This window comes from Mus pahari, chromosome 1, assembly GCF_900095145.1.
Source record: "Mus pahari chromosome 1, PAHARI_EIJ_v1.1, whole genome shotgun sequence".
Lineage (NCBI taxonomy): Eukaryota > Metazoa > Chordata > Mammalia > Rodentia > Muridae > Mus > Mus pahari.
The window spans coordinates 83,099,797-83,116,818 of record NC_034590.1 but is presented as its reverse complement, the minus strand read 5'-3'; the positions used below and the strand labels follow the sequence as shown (position 1 = coordinate 83,116,818).

Sequence of the window (17,022 nt, the reverse complement as noted above, 5' to 3'; positions counted from 1 at the left end):
TTTCCACTTAAGTAGACATTTGCTTCTACATTAACTGTACTGAATATTGTCCTGTCATGTTGGCTAGTCTTCCTTTGGCATTAGTGCATCCATTATTTGGGCTTTTAGGGATGTCAGGTCCATTTCATGATCAAGGTAAATTGAAGTAAATTTCTTAAGTACTTTGATGTTAATGTGAAATATTTTTGTCTTTTTTATTCCAGTTATTTATAGCACAAAATTATACAGATTTTTCAAGTACATTGAAAATAGAGATGTGGCCAAATCAGTTTTGAAGGAGCGAGGTCTTAAGAAGATTAGATTGGGAATAGAAGGTAAGATGTTTTCAATTCATTTTCTTTAAAAAAAAGTTTTTTAAATGGATCTCCTTATGTAGTTTAAATAATTTGTGGGGGGAAGCCCTCTCAGTTACCAGATGATGATGGTATAAACATGTAAAGAACAGAGACAGTCTTTCTTCTGAGAGGTCACATGAAAGCCATTAAGAGTTAGTATGTATCCCATAAGATTCCTTTATGGGATTTTTTTTCCTCTCATGGCTTCCCCTGATTCATTTTTAGCAAAGTTCATGTGGTATTTTTTGGCTCACGTGTGTACATTCCCAAAAAGTTGACAGGGCTGTTTGCTTAGCAATAAGGTCTAATATGTTTTAAAAGCACCTTTTAGAAATTCATATAGAAGCAATGCTTGGCTAACTTTATGCTAATATTCAACTTACAGACAGTTGCACAGCTTGTTTTATCTTTTAAATGCACGTACCTTAGATAGCCTTGACAGGGGTGTCTTTCATTTTAAAATACGTAGGAGGCAGAGGCAGGCTGATCTCTTTGAATTTGAGACCTGCCTGGTCTACATAGTGAGTCCCAAGACAGCTAGAGCTACGTAGTGAGATTCTGTCTTAAAACATAACCAAATTTCCTTCTTGAATATTTGTAGTGGATTATGTCAAGAGTAAAGGCTTTGGAGTCAGATTGCTTACATATTAATTGTTGTGCATTGGCCACAGCACTTAACCCAGTTTCTTTTTCTGGAATTGGGAATGTTAATAAGTACTTTAAATGGCTATTGTAAGCATGAGCTGAGTTAATCTAAGAAAAGCACAGCATATATGTTTATGGTGATGATAGTGAATTGTGCTAGCTAGGAACCTGGTTGGGGTGCTGAAGGATCACCGGGAATAGGTTGCTCAAACTTGTGAAAAGAATGTCCAAAACAGGACTTGTGTGAAGGACAGTAGAATTGAGACACACCAAAGCTTGCCTTTGTCACTTTGCACTCCCTCCACTGAACATTACCTTGTTATAAAAACTAATGGATAGTTCTTATTTGAATGAGTAATTGCATTCTTGAATGAAAAAAAATCTCATTTTTAAATTTTTTGATTCTTTTTAAGTTTCCCTGAGAAGACATGATAAAGGCAGGGGTCTGGTTCTGGACTTTGTGATGTCAGAATCTAAGCACTTCTGAAATCCTATATGAAGTGTTTTGTTTTGTTTCCTTAAATGAAAACAGTATTTAACAGTATTTGTCCAGATACATTACAGGTTTAGATAAATTAATCTTGACTTTGGCTAGACAGTATTTGTGCTCCTGTACATTTATTTCAACAACTGCTTCTAGATTCTGAAGCATTTTTTTCTTTTAACTGATTTGTAGACCCTCAACTTTCTCATCAAGTCTGTAAGTTTTTTCCTCTTGGAAAAGTAAGAAGCTGAGCATTGCCAAGGACCAGCCTTGTCTTGGAAAGGGTTTTCTGAGAGAAGGGCTGTTTGAGAGTGACTCAAAATCAAATGATGGGGTGCTAGCTGACAGCCTTGTACTCTGCTTGAGATGGCTCCCTAGAGAGCTCGCTTGGCTCTGTAGTCTGCTCCAGATAGCTCCCTGCTGGAGACCACCCTGTCTCTGCCTGCCAGAGACCATTCTCTCATGCTAGAAAAACATTTAAAAGGCTTCTCGATTAGCTCATGAGTTTTCTGACCAAAATCAGAAAAGTTGCTAGAAAAAGTTCCTGAATTTTCTAGAAATATTTCTAAAAGAGCTGTGTTCACTCTCCATAGATTTCCTAACCAAAATAAGAAATCCTGTTAGAAAACATTGTAAACAAGCTGTGTTTTCTCTCCAGCAAGCTACAGATAGATAGCTCAGCTCTTGCTAGAAAAATTTTTTAAAACAAACAAACTTGCCATCACTAGCTTATCTCATGCCTACTAAAATTCCAGTTTTCTATTTACATACCAATTTGGTCATTTACTCCAGGCTCCTTCTGACCACCCCATGAATCAACAATCTATGACCATAGCCCCTAGATTCTTAGAAGACAGCAAGTACATTTTTTTTTTTTTTTTTTTTTTGGCTTGGCAAATGAATTCAGAGATCTGCTTTTCCTTTGTAAGCACAAACAATAAACTGGGAATCCCATTTTGAGATTACCATTCTGTCCCAAGCTGACCTTGAACTCAGAAATCTGCCTGCCTTTGTATCTTCCAGACAAACTGGCTCATAGTGCCTCTTGTTTCCCTAGGTCCACAAAAGCCCTTACATAATTTATATTGCGTCCTTATATTTTGCATTGTTAAGAAATTATATATTTTTGTACTCACATTTTCAGAATTCTTTCCCAATACTAGGGCTTTGAGGTGAGAGTGGGTGGGTGGGGGAGTGCTGGGCTATAGGTGTAGGGGAAGAGGGGGGAGGGAGAGAGCCCACATCAGGCCAGAGTCCCGGACACTAGAGGACTGCCAGAAGCTTTCCAAGCAGCCCAGGGTGGGCATCTGGCTGTGCGAAGCCACTTATCCCACTCGGCGGGGGTAGGGGGGTGGACAAGGGGCAGCCCTTGGTACCAGGTTCTCAGTCTCTGGCATCCCAGCTGAATACGGCAGAGGAGCTGAGAACAGAATAGCCCCCCGCCTCCCCCCCCAACCCGCAATACTCTCGACCCCTGAGATACAGAAAAAGGGCAGAGGGAGAGAAGTTTCCACACAGGTGAGAGTCCTAAGTCCATCCATGACTGGAGCACAGGAAGGCCTTCTGACGGGAGGTTAGAAGCGGCTCGTTAAAAGAAAGCCTATCCCACTGTCCAGGTACATCGGGCCTTGATGAACAGAGACAGTCTATGGTTTTAGAGGCAAGGGGGAATGGGATAGGGGGTTTTTGGAGGGGAAACTGGGAAGGGGGTAACATTTGAAATATAAATAAATAACAGTGTTATTAATAGCTGTTCTGAAGATCATATTTAACATTTTTTGCTAAGGACCTAGACACCCTCTCTTCCCAGATGCATGCTATCTCTGATTACCGTGGAGTTATTAACCTTGGTATAGAGAACATTCCCCAGAGGAGGAATATAAAGTTAAACATATGTAAATATAAATAATATGTGTGAGAACTCTGCTTAGTTGGGAGTCAGAGTGAACAAAGGTAATTACTGTTTAGTGTTGCTGATACTCTAATAACATGAGTGCTTTGGAGAATAAGCAGCAAAGGATTAACTCTGTGTGGACTCCTAATTTTTGTCATTAGGAGTGAAAAAAATACTAGAATCACAGAAATTCCAGAGGGAATCCAACTCTAGAACAATTGTGTAAAAACACAAAAGCATATTCGGGAATAAGTTTGTTTTAATCAGTCTGTTTGAGAGCTTTATGGGTTTTTTAATTGAATATTTTATGTATCTACATTTCAAATGTTATCCCCTTTCCCAGTTTTCCCTCTGCAAACCCCCATCCAATTTCCCTTCCCCCTGCTTCTATGAGGGTACTCCCCCCACCCACTCCCATCTTATTGCCCTAACATTCCCCTTCACTGAGGCATCAAACCTTCACAGAATCATGGGTCCCTCCATGTGTACTCTTTGGTTGTGGTTTAGTCCCTGGGAGCCCTGGGGGTTCTGTTTTGTTGATACTGTTCTTCCTATTGGGTTGCAAACCCTTTAATCTCCTTCATTCCCCTAACTCCTCCTTTGGGGTCCCTGTGCTCAGTCTGATGGTTGGCTGTGAGCATCACATCTGTATTGATCAGGCACCTGTCAGCAAGCACTTCTTGGCATCAGCAATAGTGTCTGAGTTTGGTGTCTGCATATGGGATGGATCCCCAAGTGGGACAGTCTCTGGATGGCCTTTCCTTCAGTCTCTGCTCCACTCTTTGTCCCAGTATTTTCTTTAGACAGGAGCGATTCTGGGTTAAAATTTTGGAGATGAGTGGGTGGCCCCATCTCTCAACCGGAGCTGTGCCTAACCTCAGGATATGGTCTCTACAGGTTCTCCTTTCCCTTTGTTGGGTATTTCAGCTAATGTCATCCCTGTTGGGTCCTGGGAGCCTCTTACTTTTCTGACATCTGGGACTTTCTAGTATGAGAAGAAATATATAGCATAAAGGTAGTTGAGATTGAGTCATTTGGAACTAGGTTTCAAAACAGCCTGATATACTAAGGCACACATATCCTTCTCCTTGAAGCATAAAAAAATTAGCAGTTTTAAAGCAAGCATGCATTATGATTCCTTTTGTATGGAAGTGATTCTGTGTGGAAGATGGGAATACAGTCACATGGGAAGCTGAATCTTCTAAAAAGTCTAGGAAGGGTAGAGAACAAGGGAATCCAAAGAACCCTTCTGACCTTCGGGGCTGCACCTTCTAATGATTGGGGACTGGAAGTGTAAGATAAGCCTTCTCAACTTCTTCAGAAGGCCTGTGACTTTGTTTACCAAAACCCCTCCAGGCTTCCTCACATATAGACTACACACGCCCTTAGTACATCTATTTTCTGAGGCCTTTTTGGTTCTCTTTCTGATAACCTTTTTATGATACAGACCAAATCCAACTTGTTGCCCTTTTTTTTTTATTACCTTTATTGGAGTCATTTCTTTGTTCTCTGTGGCTGATTTCACTTCACAGTGGTAAAATTAGGGAGGCTCAGTAGAAACTGTATTGTTTACAAGATGATGTACTGTAGCCTGTTACAGAAAAGTTTACTTATCTCTAGTTTAGTTCTTGCTGATAGAAAGAAGGGGAAAGATTTATATGTAGTATTTTCCTAGGACTTTATGTGTTTGGAGAAGTCTCTTTACTAATAAATAATTGAAAGTTTTCTGAAACTTTGGGTTGTTTTTACTAGTTGTTACTTTTTAGTGACTATGATTCAAAAAAAGTTATAATTAAGTAAAGCTCTTTGTAGATATAAATTTCACTGTCGAAAGTCATAATAAAATGGTGTAAGAGATTAAAATATTGCCCTTGCTGAGCTAGCTGCAGAATTTAAGAACCTGCTAGAGAGCTTTGTTATTTAACAAAAATTCTAAAGCAATATAAAGATAAGGCTGGAGCTTAAGGAAGCTAGAAGGCTAATGGAGCCAGAAATTGCAGGCCTTTTGGCTCAGTCATCCTATGAGGAGAGAGAGTGCTGCTGGCGTTCTGATAAAGCCTAGACCCGCTGCAGATTACACACCAGTGAATGGAGACCCATCCTCCATGGTCCCACTTAAAAGTGTTTTGTGGGAGTTGAGTACTGAGTAACTGAAAAGCTCTCAACAGCTAACTTGAATGAGAAGTTGTAAGTGTCCCCTTTTAAAATTCCTTTCTTTCCTCCAGGCTATCCTACCTACAAAGAAAAAGTAAAGAAAAGGCCAGGGGGCCGTCCAGAAGTCATTTACAATTATGTCCAAAGACCCTTCATTCGAATGTCCTGGGAGAAGGAGGAAGGAAAGAGTCGGCATGTAGACTTTCAATGTGTAAAGAGTAAATCCATTACCAACCTGGCAGCAGCTGCTGCAGACATCCCCCAGGACCAGCTAGTAGTCATGCACCCTACTCCACAGGTGGATGAGCTGGATAGCCTTCCCAGCCACCCTGCCTCAGGCAACAATGACCTCGATCCTGATGCACAGAATCCAATGCTGTGATGCTGATGTTCCTGAAACCATAGCATGCTACTCTTCACAGTGACGTCGTACTCCTCATTCTGCACTGCGAGGCCACATTTCTTCATTGTGAGATGCACATGTTTAGGATACTGCAGTGTAGGCTTTTTTAAAGACCAAAGGTAGCTGAATGGTTTTTTAATGAGTACAACTTTAGCATCCTGGTTCCAGTTGTATAAATATATTTGTTTACCAGTAGGTTTGTGAAATTGGTTCTTTGTATGGGGACAGTCCTTTTTCACACATCTAGGTCTTCTCAGAAGTGGTGGGAATTTGGCAGCTGGGGTACTTTCAGTGTAGATTAATACTTATCATGCCCCAGGTAAGATGAATATTACAGAGTTGCACTTTATAGATGGTGGTTAAATGGAGCTGTTGAAGCCATTTTAGAGCTGTGATGCACAGTATAACATAAGTGCTTCTATCAGAGTATTCCTCAGTACAGTATGTATAGTTGGCCCACAACAAGCAAAAACATATTTATCTTGGGTTTATTTAAACAATTAGGATAAAATTTGATGCTTACAGTGTTGGTTGACTCATCTCCAGAGCCCTGCAGCCCTTTTAGAGTGAGTCACATGCAGGGAGGGTGAACGTCAAGAGGTGGTTTACTGTCCAGTCTGCCTTATCCTTAATCTGTTCATATATTTATTTACTAATGCTTTTTTCTTAAGAGTTATGGGATAGGAAAACGAACTGTTTGCTCTTCATTTACTAAATGATTGTAAACTCGAGTTTTTCATCAAAATAAAATTTCATTGTTTTAATGTTTCTGACCAACTTTATGAACACCTTGGCTAGATTCTGTGTCATATATGTTATGTATAACTAGAAATCAAATGATAGTTTTAAAAGCGCTTTGGTATATTTGCAAGAGGCACTTAGATTTCCTGTAAGTTCAGGAAAAATACTGTAAATCCAAAGCAGTTGATCAAGATTTTCAGGATACGAAAATGGAATGATGCCTGTCTTTAGGAACCCTAACTTTCGGGACTAGTTTCTAATTAATTCAATATTCTTTCCATCAATCTGTGCTGCTCTATTCAGCAAACTCTAAATATTTGATGGTTTACAACAAAGATTCATAGATCACTTAACTCTTTGTAGCCATACAGTAGTCCAGGACTGTCCTCTGAGCCACAGAATTGCCATCTTGGAGTGCTTAGCTGTGCCTGCTTGCAAAAGAACACCCGATAGGCTTTTTGTGTTTATATCCCCCAGGGAGGAGTGGAGAAAATCACAAGACCCTCCTCACCTGTATGCCCAGCTGTTCTCACCTCCAGTTCTATACACTCTGCCTTTAACTGGGTATGGCCTCGGAGGGAATAAGAATATATAAGACTGGGGAAGATGAGGAAAGGGTTAAGGCTCCATCTGGATGCCTATGGGAAACCCGTTTTCTCAGCTGGGTAAAGGCTTTCTAGTGTGGCCTTTGAGTAGGAGCACCCCTGTAGGGAACCTCTCACCTATGTTCCTTATGGAAACCCAGTAAACCCATTGGTTTCCAGAGTGAACTTTAGTTTGGTGGAATCACATCTCAGTTTGTCGATGGGACCATAGAAAGAGAGTAGATGTCGCTTATGTCTACCCCTGGGAAAGAACTTAAGCAGCACCATTTAACTGCAGGTCTAGAGAAGCCAGCTTGTAATCTTTAAATCAAAGCACTGAAAATTGGAGTTAGTATCTTTGTTTTCATATAAGTTGAGGTGGCTACAGTTTGGAAGTGAGCTATTTTTACAATATGTCTAATCTGGTAGCATGGAAGAAGTTATTATAAGAGCAAAAGGACATTGTAAACATAACAGCAGGAATGTGTTTAGACCACTGTTGAAATGGATGAACCAGCCCTGCAGCATATGAAGATTTTCTCCCTAATTATCAATTGGGAACAGTACTTATAGAACAAGGGAAACATTTATTAAAAATATTTAACTGTCTAATACATTATACTTTAACCCATATTTATAGTAAAGGATTCTTACAAGGAAGAATAAACAGCTTTATGATACAATTAGTATAAGAAATATCCACATGGGGGACTTCTTTGTAGTGTAAAAACACCATACATCTGAAATGACCATTTTGCATATAAAAGCTACCAATGATGCTTCTGTGCACAATGATTAAAAAATTCAACACAAACAAAATCCAAAATATACAATTAATGCAAGCTATCCACAGCTAGCCCAAACTCGATGATGAGGAAACACTGGAGCAGGTTTAGTTCCACTTTGTCTGAAGTTACACATGGTAGATTGACTTGTATCAATGGCTCTGAGATGGCTTTTATGGAGTCAGTACATAAAAGCTGTTCTCTCCCTATCCAGTAAGCTTCACAGACTGTAAAACTTCACCAGTAATGCACTTTGATACTGTAGCTGTTGCCAAAGCAAAATGTAGTGTCTACAGTGGCCATGGCAAGTCACTAAAGTCAACGGGACCACCCAGCCCTGCATCTGCTTCCAAGAGGCTCATGATGACAGCCATTGCTGCCTCATCGTTACTGGGACTACTTGATCCTTGATCGTTGTCTATCATATCGATGCCTATGTGGGGGTTCTCACCTGTGGAAGGAAGAAAGGCTTGTCAGTAAAGAATACCAAAGCACACTTAGATTTGGAAAGCAACTTCTCAACACACTAATAAGGACGTTATATTTAAACAAGAGAAAGGAGTTAGTTGGGGGATTCCATTGCCATAACTTTTCATTATTAATACTCTTTCAGAAAGAACATCTAAAAATTAAAGTCACAAGTCCTTAAAATGCAATAATATTTTTGAGTTGAACCCATTCTAGTATTTTTGGTAACAAGTTAGTCAAGAGTTGGTTCTAAAAATAATGGCAACTAGGAAAGCACATTGAGAAGAGGCTGGATGCGCTGGAGGTCACTGGAGAACTCAGTACCTTTGAAGCTGCATGGACTCTCCCTTGGAAAAACTATGCACTATGTGGGAGAAAACCTATGTCTGGGTGGCTGTAGATGCACATGGATCACTGGAGTATTTAAACAGTTCACACATCCACTTTATTATCTACTGCTTCAAAATAGCTTGTTTTATGCAATCAGTTCTTAAACCCTCTTTGTAGAAGATATTTTGCAAACTATTCACTCATGGAGTTGAATGATAATACACTTACCAAGAATAGAAGAACTATCAGAATAGGGATAACCTGGGGTCTCCTGAGCCTGCCCTGGTAATAGTCCAGTGGAAGGAATGTCTGGAGTCCCTCCATTTAGAATCTGCAAATAAAAGGGGAAAAAGTAAAGTTTCCCACCCAAATAGAAATTTTAATTACTATCATATGCTCTATAACTTAAGATGAAAGATGTTGGGTGGGGGTACTTCAAATGGGTTCAATTTCCTATTTTTTTTTTCCCCTATCAAGCAAGGACCTGTTAGAACAGTCATAAGGAGGGGGAACAGCCTCTCCCCTATAAACTGCTTTCTCTACATAGTATATTTTCTCTACACAGTACATGAAGATAACAAAAGCTGGGTAAATCAGCTCGCTAGGATAACAGCACCCATATATTTATTTAAAGCCAAGGCTTAAACATCACTGATGCCAGGTTGCCCTGTAAGGCAGTGAGTAACACATGTCAACAGATAACTGCTGAAGTAATTGAGGTCAGTAACAATTTGTGAAGAGAAACAACTAGGACAAGGAAACACTAAGTACTCAGAAATCCACCTGCCTCTGCCTCCCAAGTGCTGGGATTAAAGACAAAGAAACCCTGTCTCGAAAAACCAAGAAAAAAAAAAGCACTTAAGTAAATCTTTGATCATCATTTAATCATCAGGTATACCAGAGGCACTAAATTAAGTAACCTGATTTTCTCTTCCTAAGATGTGATCATTGGTTTCATTCCTCTATAGGAGAAAAACTGTCTTAAAGTCCCATTCCCACCCCCACCAGCAACACCCTGACCTGGACTGCCAAGCTTCCCTGCCCTGGGCTTCAGAAACAGCCTTGGAGAGAGGTATTTAGACAGGGTAAGGAAACACCGATTTCAGACCTTGCCAGCAGATGGCACTGCAACTTGGTTCTTTACAGTGCAGTTGTGCAATATGGGGATCCCTGTACATTCATAAAAATGACTTAAGTCACTCTCCCCGCCCCCAAAATGTTTTAGGTAGGGTTCATTCATATAAATAACATGATTTTTGAAACATAAACTATTAGCTCTAACAAAAGTATTTTAATGAAAAAGCATACATTACCAAAAAAAAAAAAAAAAAAAAAAAACCCAAAAAACAAAAAAAACCTTTAGAAGTGTGTTAATGTTTTATAACACTGCAAATATAATGCCTGGCTTAAGAGTTCAGCTAGATTCTTCACACCTGTTCCAGTCAGTCTGTGTAAATGTAATTTGACATGTGTAAGAAAATTTTAGCCCCCAACACACACATGGTTATATGAGGTCTTGCCTTTTGCCAATTCTAACATTCTTTGATGATGTCTTAGCACGTTAGTATATGTCTCATAAGTGTTCACTAGAGTGTGGAATTCCGGTGAGTGCCTGTTATGGTAAAAATCTATGGGTGTATCTTGGCATTCAGAAAGGATATTTCTTCAGTGATTTTGAAATAGTCTACACTGATCACTTAGAGAGTATTAGTTCACTTAGAATGGATTGATCTTGGGTGACTTTGAAATATACTGTACTGATCACTTATAGCAGCCTTTCTCAACTTGTGACACCATCCCTTAGGGGTCAAGTGACCCTTTCACAGGGGTTGCATTCTAGATATTTACAACCTTTATCAGCAAAATTATAGTTATGAAGTAGTAACAAAAATAGCTTGATGGTGGTGGTGGGGCACCACAACATGAGGATCATAGCATTAGGAAGGTTGAGAACCGCTGATTTAGAGGGTGCTGGTCAGCACATCTTAAATAATGTGAAACTATTGTCATCGTGCCATTGTGTAAATCTGAGAAAGCTACTGAGCTCCAAGTAGCAGGTACAAGCTTTCTAAAAATCCCAGGCTTGACTGAAAGCCCAGATTTGACCACTGCCAGTTGTTTTCCTTGAAGTTGCAAATATACGGGAAGGAGCAGCCAGTTCAGCTTGTGACAGAACCACACATACACGCTTCTTGAAGCAACGATATTGGGTGGTAGGTATGCAGTAAAGCTCCATAAATTTTCATTTTAATAGTCTTTTCATTTCAATGTTTATGAGTGTTTTGCTTACATATAAATACATGCTAAGTATATCACATGTGCAGTACCCATGGAAGCCAAAAGTGGGTGTCAGCTCCCCTGGAACTGGAGTCACAGACTCCAGTGTGAGCAGCTATGTGGGTATTAGAAATCAAACCTGGGTCCTCTGCAAGAGCAGCTAGTGCTCTTAACAAGTGCTCTCAACAGCCGGGCCATCTCTCCAGGCCCTCTGTTAGTCATTTCTAATGTTTCATTGAAGACACTTTTAAGCTGGCTTACATTTTATTGTGTGTGGTAGAGAAGAATACAGTGATTTCTAAGAGTTTGGTGACATGGGTTTTTATGGTTATCAGTGCAAACAGATACACAGGAAAAACAACGGGTAACTTTTTAACATTGTTATGAAAATAGCTTTAACTTGGCAAATCCTTGAAAGGGTCTTGAGAGTCTCTCAAAAGGTGACATCTGCTTAACTGAATTTGGCTTGATGCCTCTGCATGTCCCAACTCCCCCAGGGATCTATGGAGGCTCAGCCAGTCTCCCCTTTTCAGCTTGATCTGCATGAAACAATGTCGGGCTAAATGACAAGACTGAAACTGACTGAAGGGCCACCTCTGCCCTGGTTTGCTGAGCCATTTAATGCTGCAGTTATTTTTAACTCAATCATGCTTTTCTCATGAGTCCTGTTGCCAAGGACTTCTACAAAAAAAGATTCCATTTTTATTCTAGACCCATTTTTAAAAGCTAGTAAAAGAGAAAAGCTTTTTTTCATAAACACCTCAAAAACACTTCAGGCTTTATGATATGAGGTGTGGTAGTTGCCCTTCATCAGAAGACCTGGATTGTTAAAATTCAGGAGAACTTGCATTTTCCATGTGTGTATATATATGAAAGTTGTCCTGGGGATAAGCACAGACCATACCAAGAAGCCAGCTGCCTGAAAGGTGACTTACATCAAAGGGGGACAGGGTCAGTGGAGCTAAAAGCACAGAGGGCTGGCAGTAGGTTTGTAGGCCACATTACTCTACTGATGGTATTTTCTTAATCATCCCCAAGGGCCAAGCACTTCCACATTCACTCTCATATAGTAGAACTTCAGAAACCGAGACCACTGCTCTCCTGCCAGTATCAGCCCCATAATAAGGAAACTGGAAGCTTAGAAGGTATGAGCAATTGCATAACTAGCATGTGGCAAAGCCAGGCTTCAAACTATGGTGGCACTCTTACCCACTAATTGGCTGGCTTTTCAATTTCCTGGAAGAATCAAAACCCTTTTTCTTTTTTTGGTTTTTTTCGAGACAGGGTTTCTCTGTTTAGCCCTGGCTGTCCTGGAACTCACTTGGTAGACCAGGCTGGCCTCGAACTCAGAAATCCGCCTGCCTCTGCCTCCCCAGTGCTGGAATTAAAGGCCTGCGCCACCAGGCCCGGCAAAACCCTTTTCAAATAGAAACCTGCTGAAGACTCCCATCAAGCAGAATCAGTTGTCCTTCCTCCTCTCATCTCAGCCACGCTCCTCTCCCATCCTGACAGCACCAGACCTGATTAACCTGAGCCTGTAAGGAGCCCAGCTTTGAAAAGTTCTGCTTTGCTTCTGGTATTTATTTGTCTCTTGAGAATCACACCTGAGTTCGTTCCTGGTAGTCTCTGTATGTGTCTAGGGACTAGGGGAAGAAGATTCCACGTACAAAGTTCCTTGTGCCATCCTGATCCTGGGTGCTATTAATAGATTTTTAACTTAAAATTAGTATAATTTACATAGCTTTGCAAATTCTCTATTAAAGAGGAAAATAGGTGTTTTCCAGACCTCTATAAATCTCTATAGTGTCATCTTTGTGAGGGTTGGTGACTGATGAAGTACTTGAGGCTATTACTTTCACATCATAGAGACATATTTTGGTGACAGATCTCTAAATGTTCAGCTACAAAGCCTGGTTTGACTTTCGATGTATCGATAATACTTTTGCTTTTACTAACTAATATCCATTTGCTTGAAATTCCCGGCAGTAAGGTCCTATGGGTCCTTCTTAATCCTTCCCTTAAAGGACAAAGTCTTGAATTGTGCCTTAAATAGAGTGACAGTCCCTCTTTCCTCAGAATATTCTTCCTGCTTTCCCAAATGCACATAAAGTACACACACACACACACCCTGAGCAAGTCAGCAAGCCGCCCTAAGTCCCAGCTGCACATAAGTGTGCTCATTTCAAGGAGGAAAGAATGCCTTGACTTACACGAGAAATCCCAGCAGTTCTGTAGTCCAGTCTCTATAGTGTTTCAGGATGTGGGCAGAGGCCCTCTTAGTCTAAGCCATCACACTTACCTTCTTGCCTCCTGGAGAAGAGGCATCAGGGGGAGGCGTACTTGTGATGTTCAGTGGGCTGGAGCCACAGCTGGAAGGTGATGACCCTCTTATCCTGTTAGAGAAGAGCTGGTTACCTAGTTACAAGGCCTTTAGGGGTGGTGGGGCTGGGGAGGTGCTAAGGAGCTAGGGTAGGGAGAATAAGGAGCTAGGGTAAGGACTGGCAAATGTTCTATAAGGGCCAAATAGCTCAGTTCTGTAGGCTATATGGTCTCAGTCACAGCAGTCTGCACGTAATACATAAGTGTAGCGGTGCTCCAATAAAGAAAGCCTTATCCAAAGCTGGACTGTTCTGCAGGTATCTGATCTAGAATATAGACTCCAAAAGCAATAACTGTCAAAGCCTTTGGATTAGAGTTTGGATTCAGGTTGATTAATTTGAAGTGGCCAGCTTTATTTCTTCATAGAACACAGGTGAGCTGGAGACTTCAGAAGTTTAGCCATCATCTCTGCCATCATGAATTGGATGTAGAGCAAGAGATAGGTCCTCTTCCCAACAAACATTTACTAATGAGGGTCCCTAGGAAATGGGAGGTAACAGTGCAGGTCAGGCGCACCTTAAAAGGAGACTAACAGTAAACAGTAGCAGCCTTCTAGTCAGCGATTATAGATGGATCTGGGACTTTTTCAGACTATCCCACTACTGTAGGTTAGGAGACTCAGAACTGTAACCCTTCCCACATCTGTGAGGCTGGTGACCCTAGGGAGAGAAGCTGTGGCTTGGAGCAAGAGTTTATGTGCTAGTTGTGCTTTCAAGAGTCCTTGCTTCCATCTAAGCTGGAGCCAGAGTGTGGGGAATATGGAGGCAGCTCTGTTAGCACCAGCGCCTCCATGATGAACACAGGCTGGTTCAGGCTGCTAACGTCTCTACGTCTAAGAATTGGCTCCTGGCCTGCATTGATGATTTGTGAGAAAACAAGTTTTCTCTCTCCTAGACTAGAAACTCCTCAAACTCAGATACAGCTCTATTATGGACATCACCAGACATGCAGATGGCTAGAAACCCAGAAACTGATGAGTTTCAGCCAACACTGTCTTCTTAGGATGCAGGCCTGTGGAACCACCTTTCCCAGGTTCCCCATCCTGGAACTGCTTTCTTCCCATTCCTCTTTACCCTCAGTGCCTTGTTCTAGATGCTGATTTCTCTATAGGACAGAACTAAGTTAGGAAGCACACCCTCCTTTGTCTATATCTATTTTAGTGAGCTTCCACAAAGCATAGCACAACATTTTGGATATCTGCTTAGTATCCTACAGTGAACGGCATCTTGAAAAATCCTTATATAGTCCAAACTGCTTGGGATTATGCATTAGGAGTCTTAACCATCTCCCTTTAAAGGTCTGTGCTTCCTTCCTTCAGGAAGTCTGGCCAGTTAGATTGCCCTGAACACCATTCACATGCTCACAGACTGAGCAGTCCTGACTTTTAGCACCTACAGTCCTGACTTTTTTTTTAGCACCTACACTCCTGACTTTTTAGCACCTACCTTTATTGTAAACCTTAGCTGAGACCAAGTTCAAAACCCTTGCTTGCTTGCCTTAACCCACAAATTCCTATTATTACAAAGAAAATATACGAAAGGATTTTAAGATCATTCTGATACCATGTTCCAATGGTTTTTCATAGAGTCCAGTGGCTGGTCTGAAGCTGATCATACTCTTTCCCCATCTCCTTCCAGAGCTGGACTCAAACAGCCAAACCCACTCTTGTGGATTGGAGCAGAGCTTACTCAAATGGGACAGAAAGCCCCTCTGGCTGACTAGAGAATGAACAGTCAGTGGCTGAGGGAATATTAGTCTTTTTGAGTCCCCACCTCTTTCTTTACAATTATGTTCCATTAAAATTATATTTTTAAGTATCTGGTTACCACCTTCTTGATTCTCCAAATTCAGGCAGACTTATAAATAACTGCTTCCCTCACAATGACTATGATTAAGGACAGTTTCTGAGTGTTTATTATATGTTATGTTGTTTTTTTCCTTCACAATTCCAACAGAGTCCCTAGGTAAGACATACTACCTCCCTTTGGCGGCTTAAGTCAGCATATCAAAGATTAGATGTCTCTCCTAAACATGGCCAGGTAAATGCAGGCCCAGGACTGAACCCCAGTCAGCCACCACCAAGCTCTGCTTTCATATGGAAAGGATACCCCCTCCCAAGAAAGCTGCTTCTGTTTACAGGTGATCTGCTTGGCCTCTATTACTAACTCTTGGTAGCCCGAAGAAGTATTTTGGTTAAGGCTGAAATCAGTGGCTGCTCACAGATTTACTGCAGTCCTGTAATGTTCCTGGACATCCCTCCTCATCAGGAAGCTCCTTGGAATACATTCAAAGTCTCAGGAAATGGGCCTCCCTGAGATTTTCCTTAAGTGCTGGCCTGTTTGGTCTAGCTTCTTTATAAAGGCGTGGTTTATATTTTGGACTGGACCAGAGGAACGGGACAGTCCTGTGCGGTACACTCAGCATCCCTGACTGATCAGCAGCAACCTTCTACCCAGCTGTGATGACCCAAAGCGCCTGTGCACACGGTGGAGGATGGGTGTGGAGTGCTGAGCCCCGACCAGTTGGAGGGGCAGCCCAAGGGATTACTTGCCTGTGGATTTCCATGATTTCCTCTGCAATCATTCGACCTATCTTTCCTGCTCCAGCTCTGGTTCCCCCTGGAATGCCTGGAACAGTGGGATGAGTCCTCTTTGGGCCACCTACAACAAAGGAATCTGAGAGTAGGAAAGGAGAAAAAGGAGCAAGAGATGCTATCGAGTGTTAGATGAAAACCTCCTGACCCACTTGAAGTAGAACATCAAGGTTCTACCTTGTCAGGAAAACAGTTCTAGCAGGGGAAGGCTCAAGGTTCTATTCAGCATCCAAGGGCAAAGGTTTGACATGAACCAGTTACTTTCCTTCATGTGCCAGGACTAGAGATAAGACAGCAAAGCGTGATGGGCTTGGCAGTTAAGGTATGAGCATGGGACACTCAACTCATCCAAGCTGGCAGGTAAGGTATGAGCATGGGACACTCGACTCCTCCAAGCAGGCAGGTAAGGTATGAGCAGGTGTGGCTTCTTGGAGGAGGCACCCTGAGCTGAGTCTTCTTGAAAGAGGAGTCTGAATTAGCTTGAGAGGTGGCAAATACAGGAAAGCGCCCCAGGCACAGGGCCACTGTGCAAGAGGACTGGGGCAGGACAGAGTTTAGAAGTCTACTGCAAGGTGTCTATGGGAGATGATTAGGGCACGAGCTTGGCAAAGACACAGCAATCAGAGCATGCTGTACTGGTGACATCAGACAGGATCCACAAAGAGATCAGGACCAAGGGACTTAACACAGAAAACGTACTGGCTGCAACGTGGGTACTAAGAGTCCACCACACAGAGCACACGCTGCAGCTAGGTTCCACTGAAATGGTAGGGATGCAGCGTGAAAAATGTGTCCTTAGTTGAGTTTGTCATGTCGATCAAACCTAGACATAATAGCCTATAGGGTATAAATTGTAGGCTATAGGGTGTGGCCTGTTGGTCCTAGGGTACCAACATAGAGTACTGTGCTATAGCTGACCACAGAGATGGCATTTATGGCTCTAAACAAAG

At 41.6% G+C, this 17,022-nt stretch overlaps 2 protein-coding genes across 16 annotated transcripts in view; one reads left to right on the top strand and one right to left on the bottom strand.

Moving 5' to 3' along the window:
• Positions 1-6,692, top strand: part of Btbd10 (BTB domain containing 10) — a 55,986-nt gene extending 49,294 nt beyond the window's left edge. For all 10 annotated transcript variants that reach the window (XM_029538803.1, XM_029538784.1, XM_029538799.1 and 7 more), the window contains 2 exons: positions 204-314; positions 5,584-6,692. In XM_029538803.1, the coding sequence (XP_029394663.1) occupies positions 204-314; positions 5,584-5,894 (422 nt within the window). In that variant the 3' untranslated portion in view covers positions 5,895-6,692. The remainder of the gene's footprint in view (positions 1-203; positions 315-5,583) is intronic.
• A 1,115-nt stretch (positions 6,693-7,807) lies between these two features.
• Positions 7,808-17,022, bottom strand: part of Arntl (aryl hydrocarbon receptor nuclear translocator like) — a 99,962-nt gene continuing 90,747 nt past the window's right edge. For all 6 annotated transcript variants that reach the window (XM_021189972.1, XM_021190058.2, XM_029538751.1 and 3 more), the window contains 4 exons: positions 16,031-16,139; positions 13,400-13,493; positions 9,052-9,154; positions 7,808-8,476 (listed from right to left, as the gene is read on the bottom strand). In XM_021189972.1, coding sequence (XP_021045631.1) covers positions 8,316-8,476; positions 9,052-9,154; positions 13,400-13,493; positions 16,031-16,139 — 467 coding nt within the window. In that variant the 3' untranslated portion in view covers positions 7,808-8,315. The remainder of the gene's footprint in view (positions 8,477-9,051; positions 9,155-13,399; positions 13,494-16,030; positions 16,140-17,022) is intronic.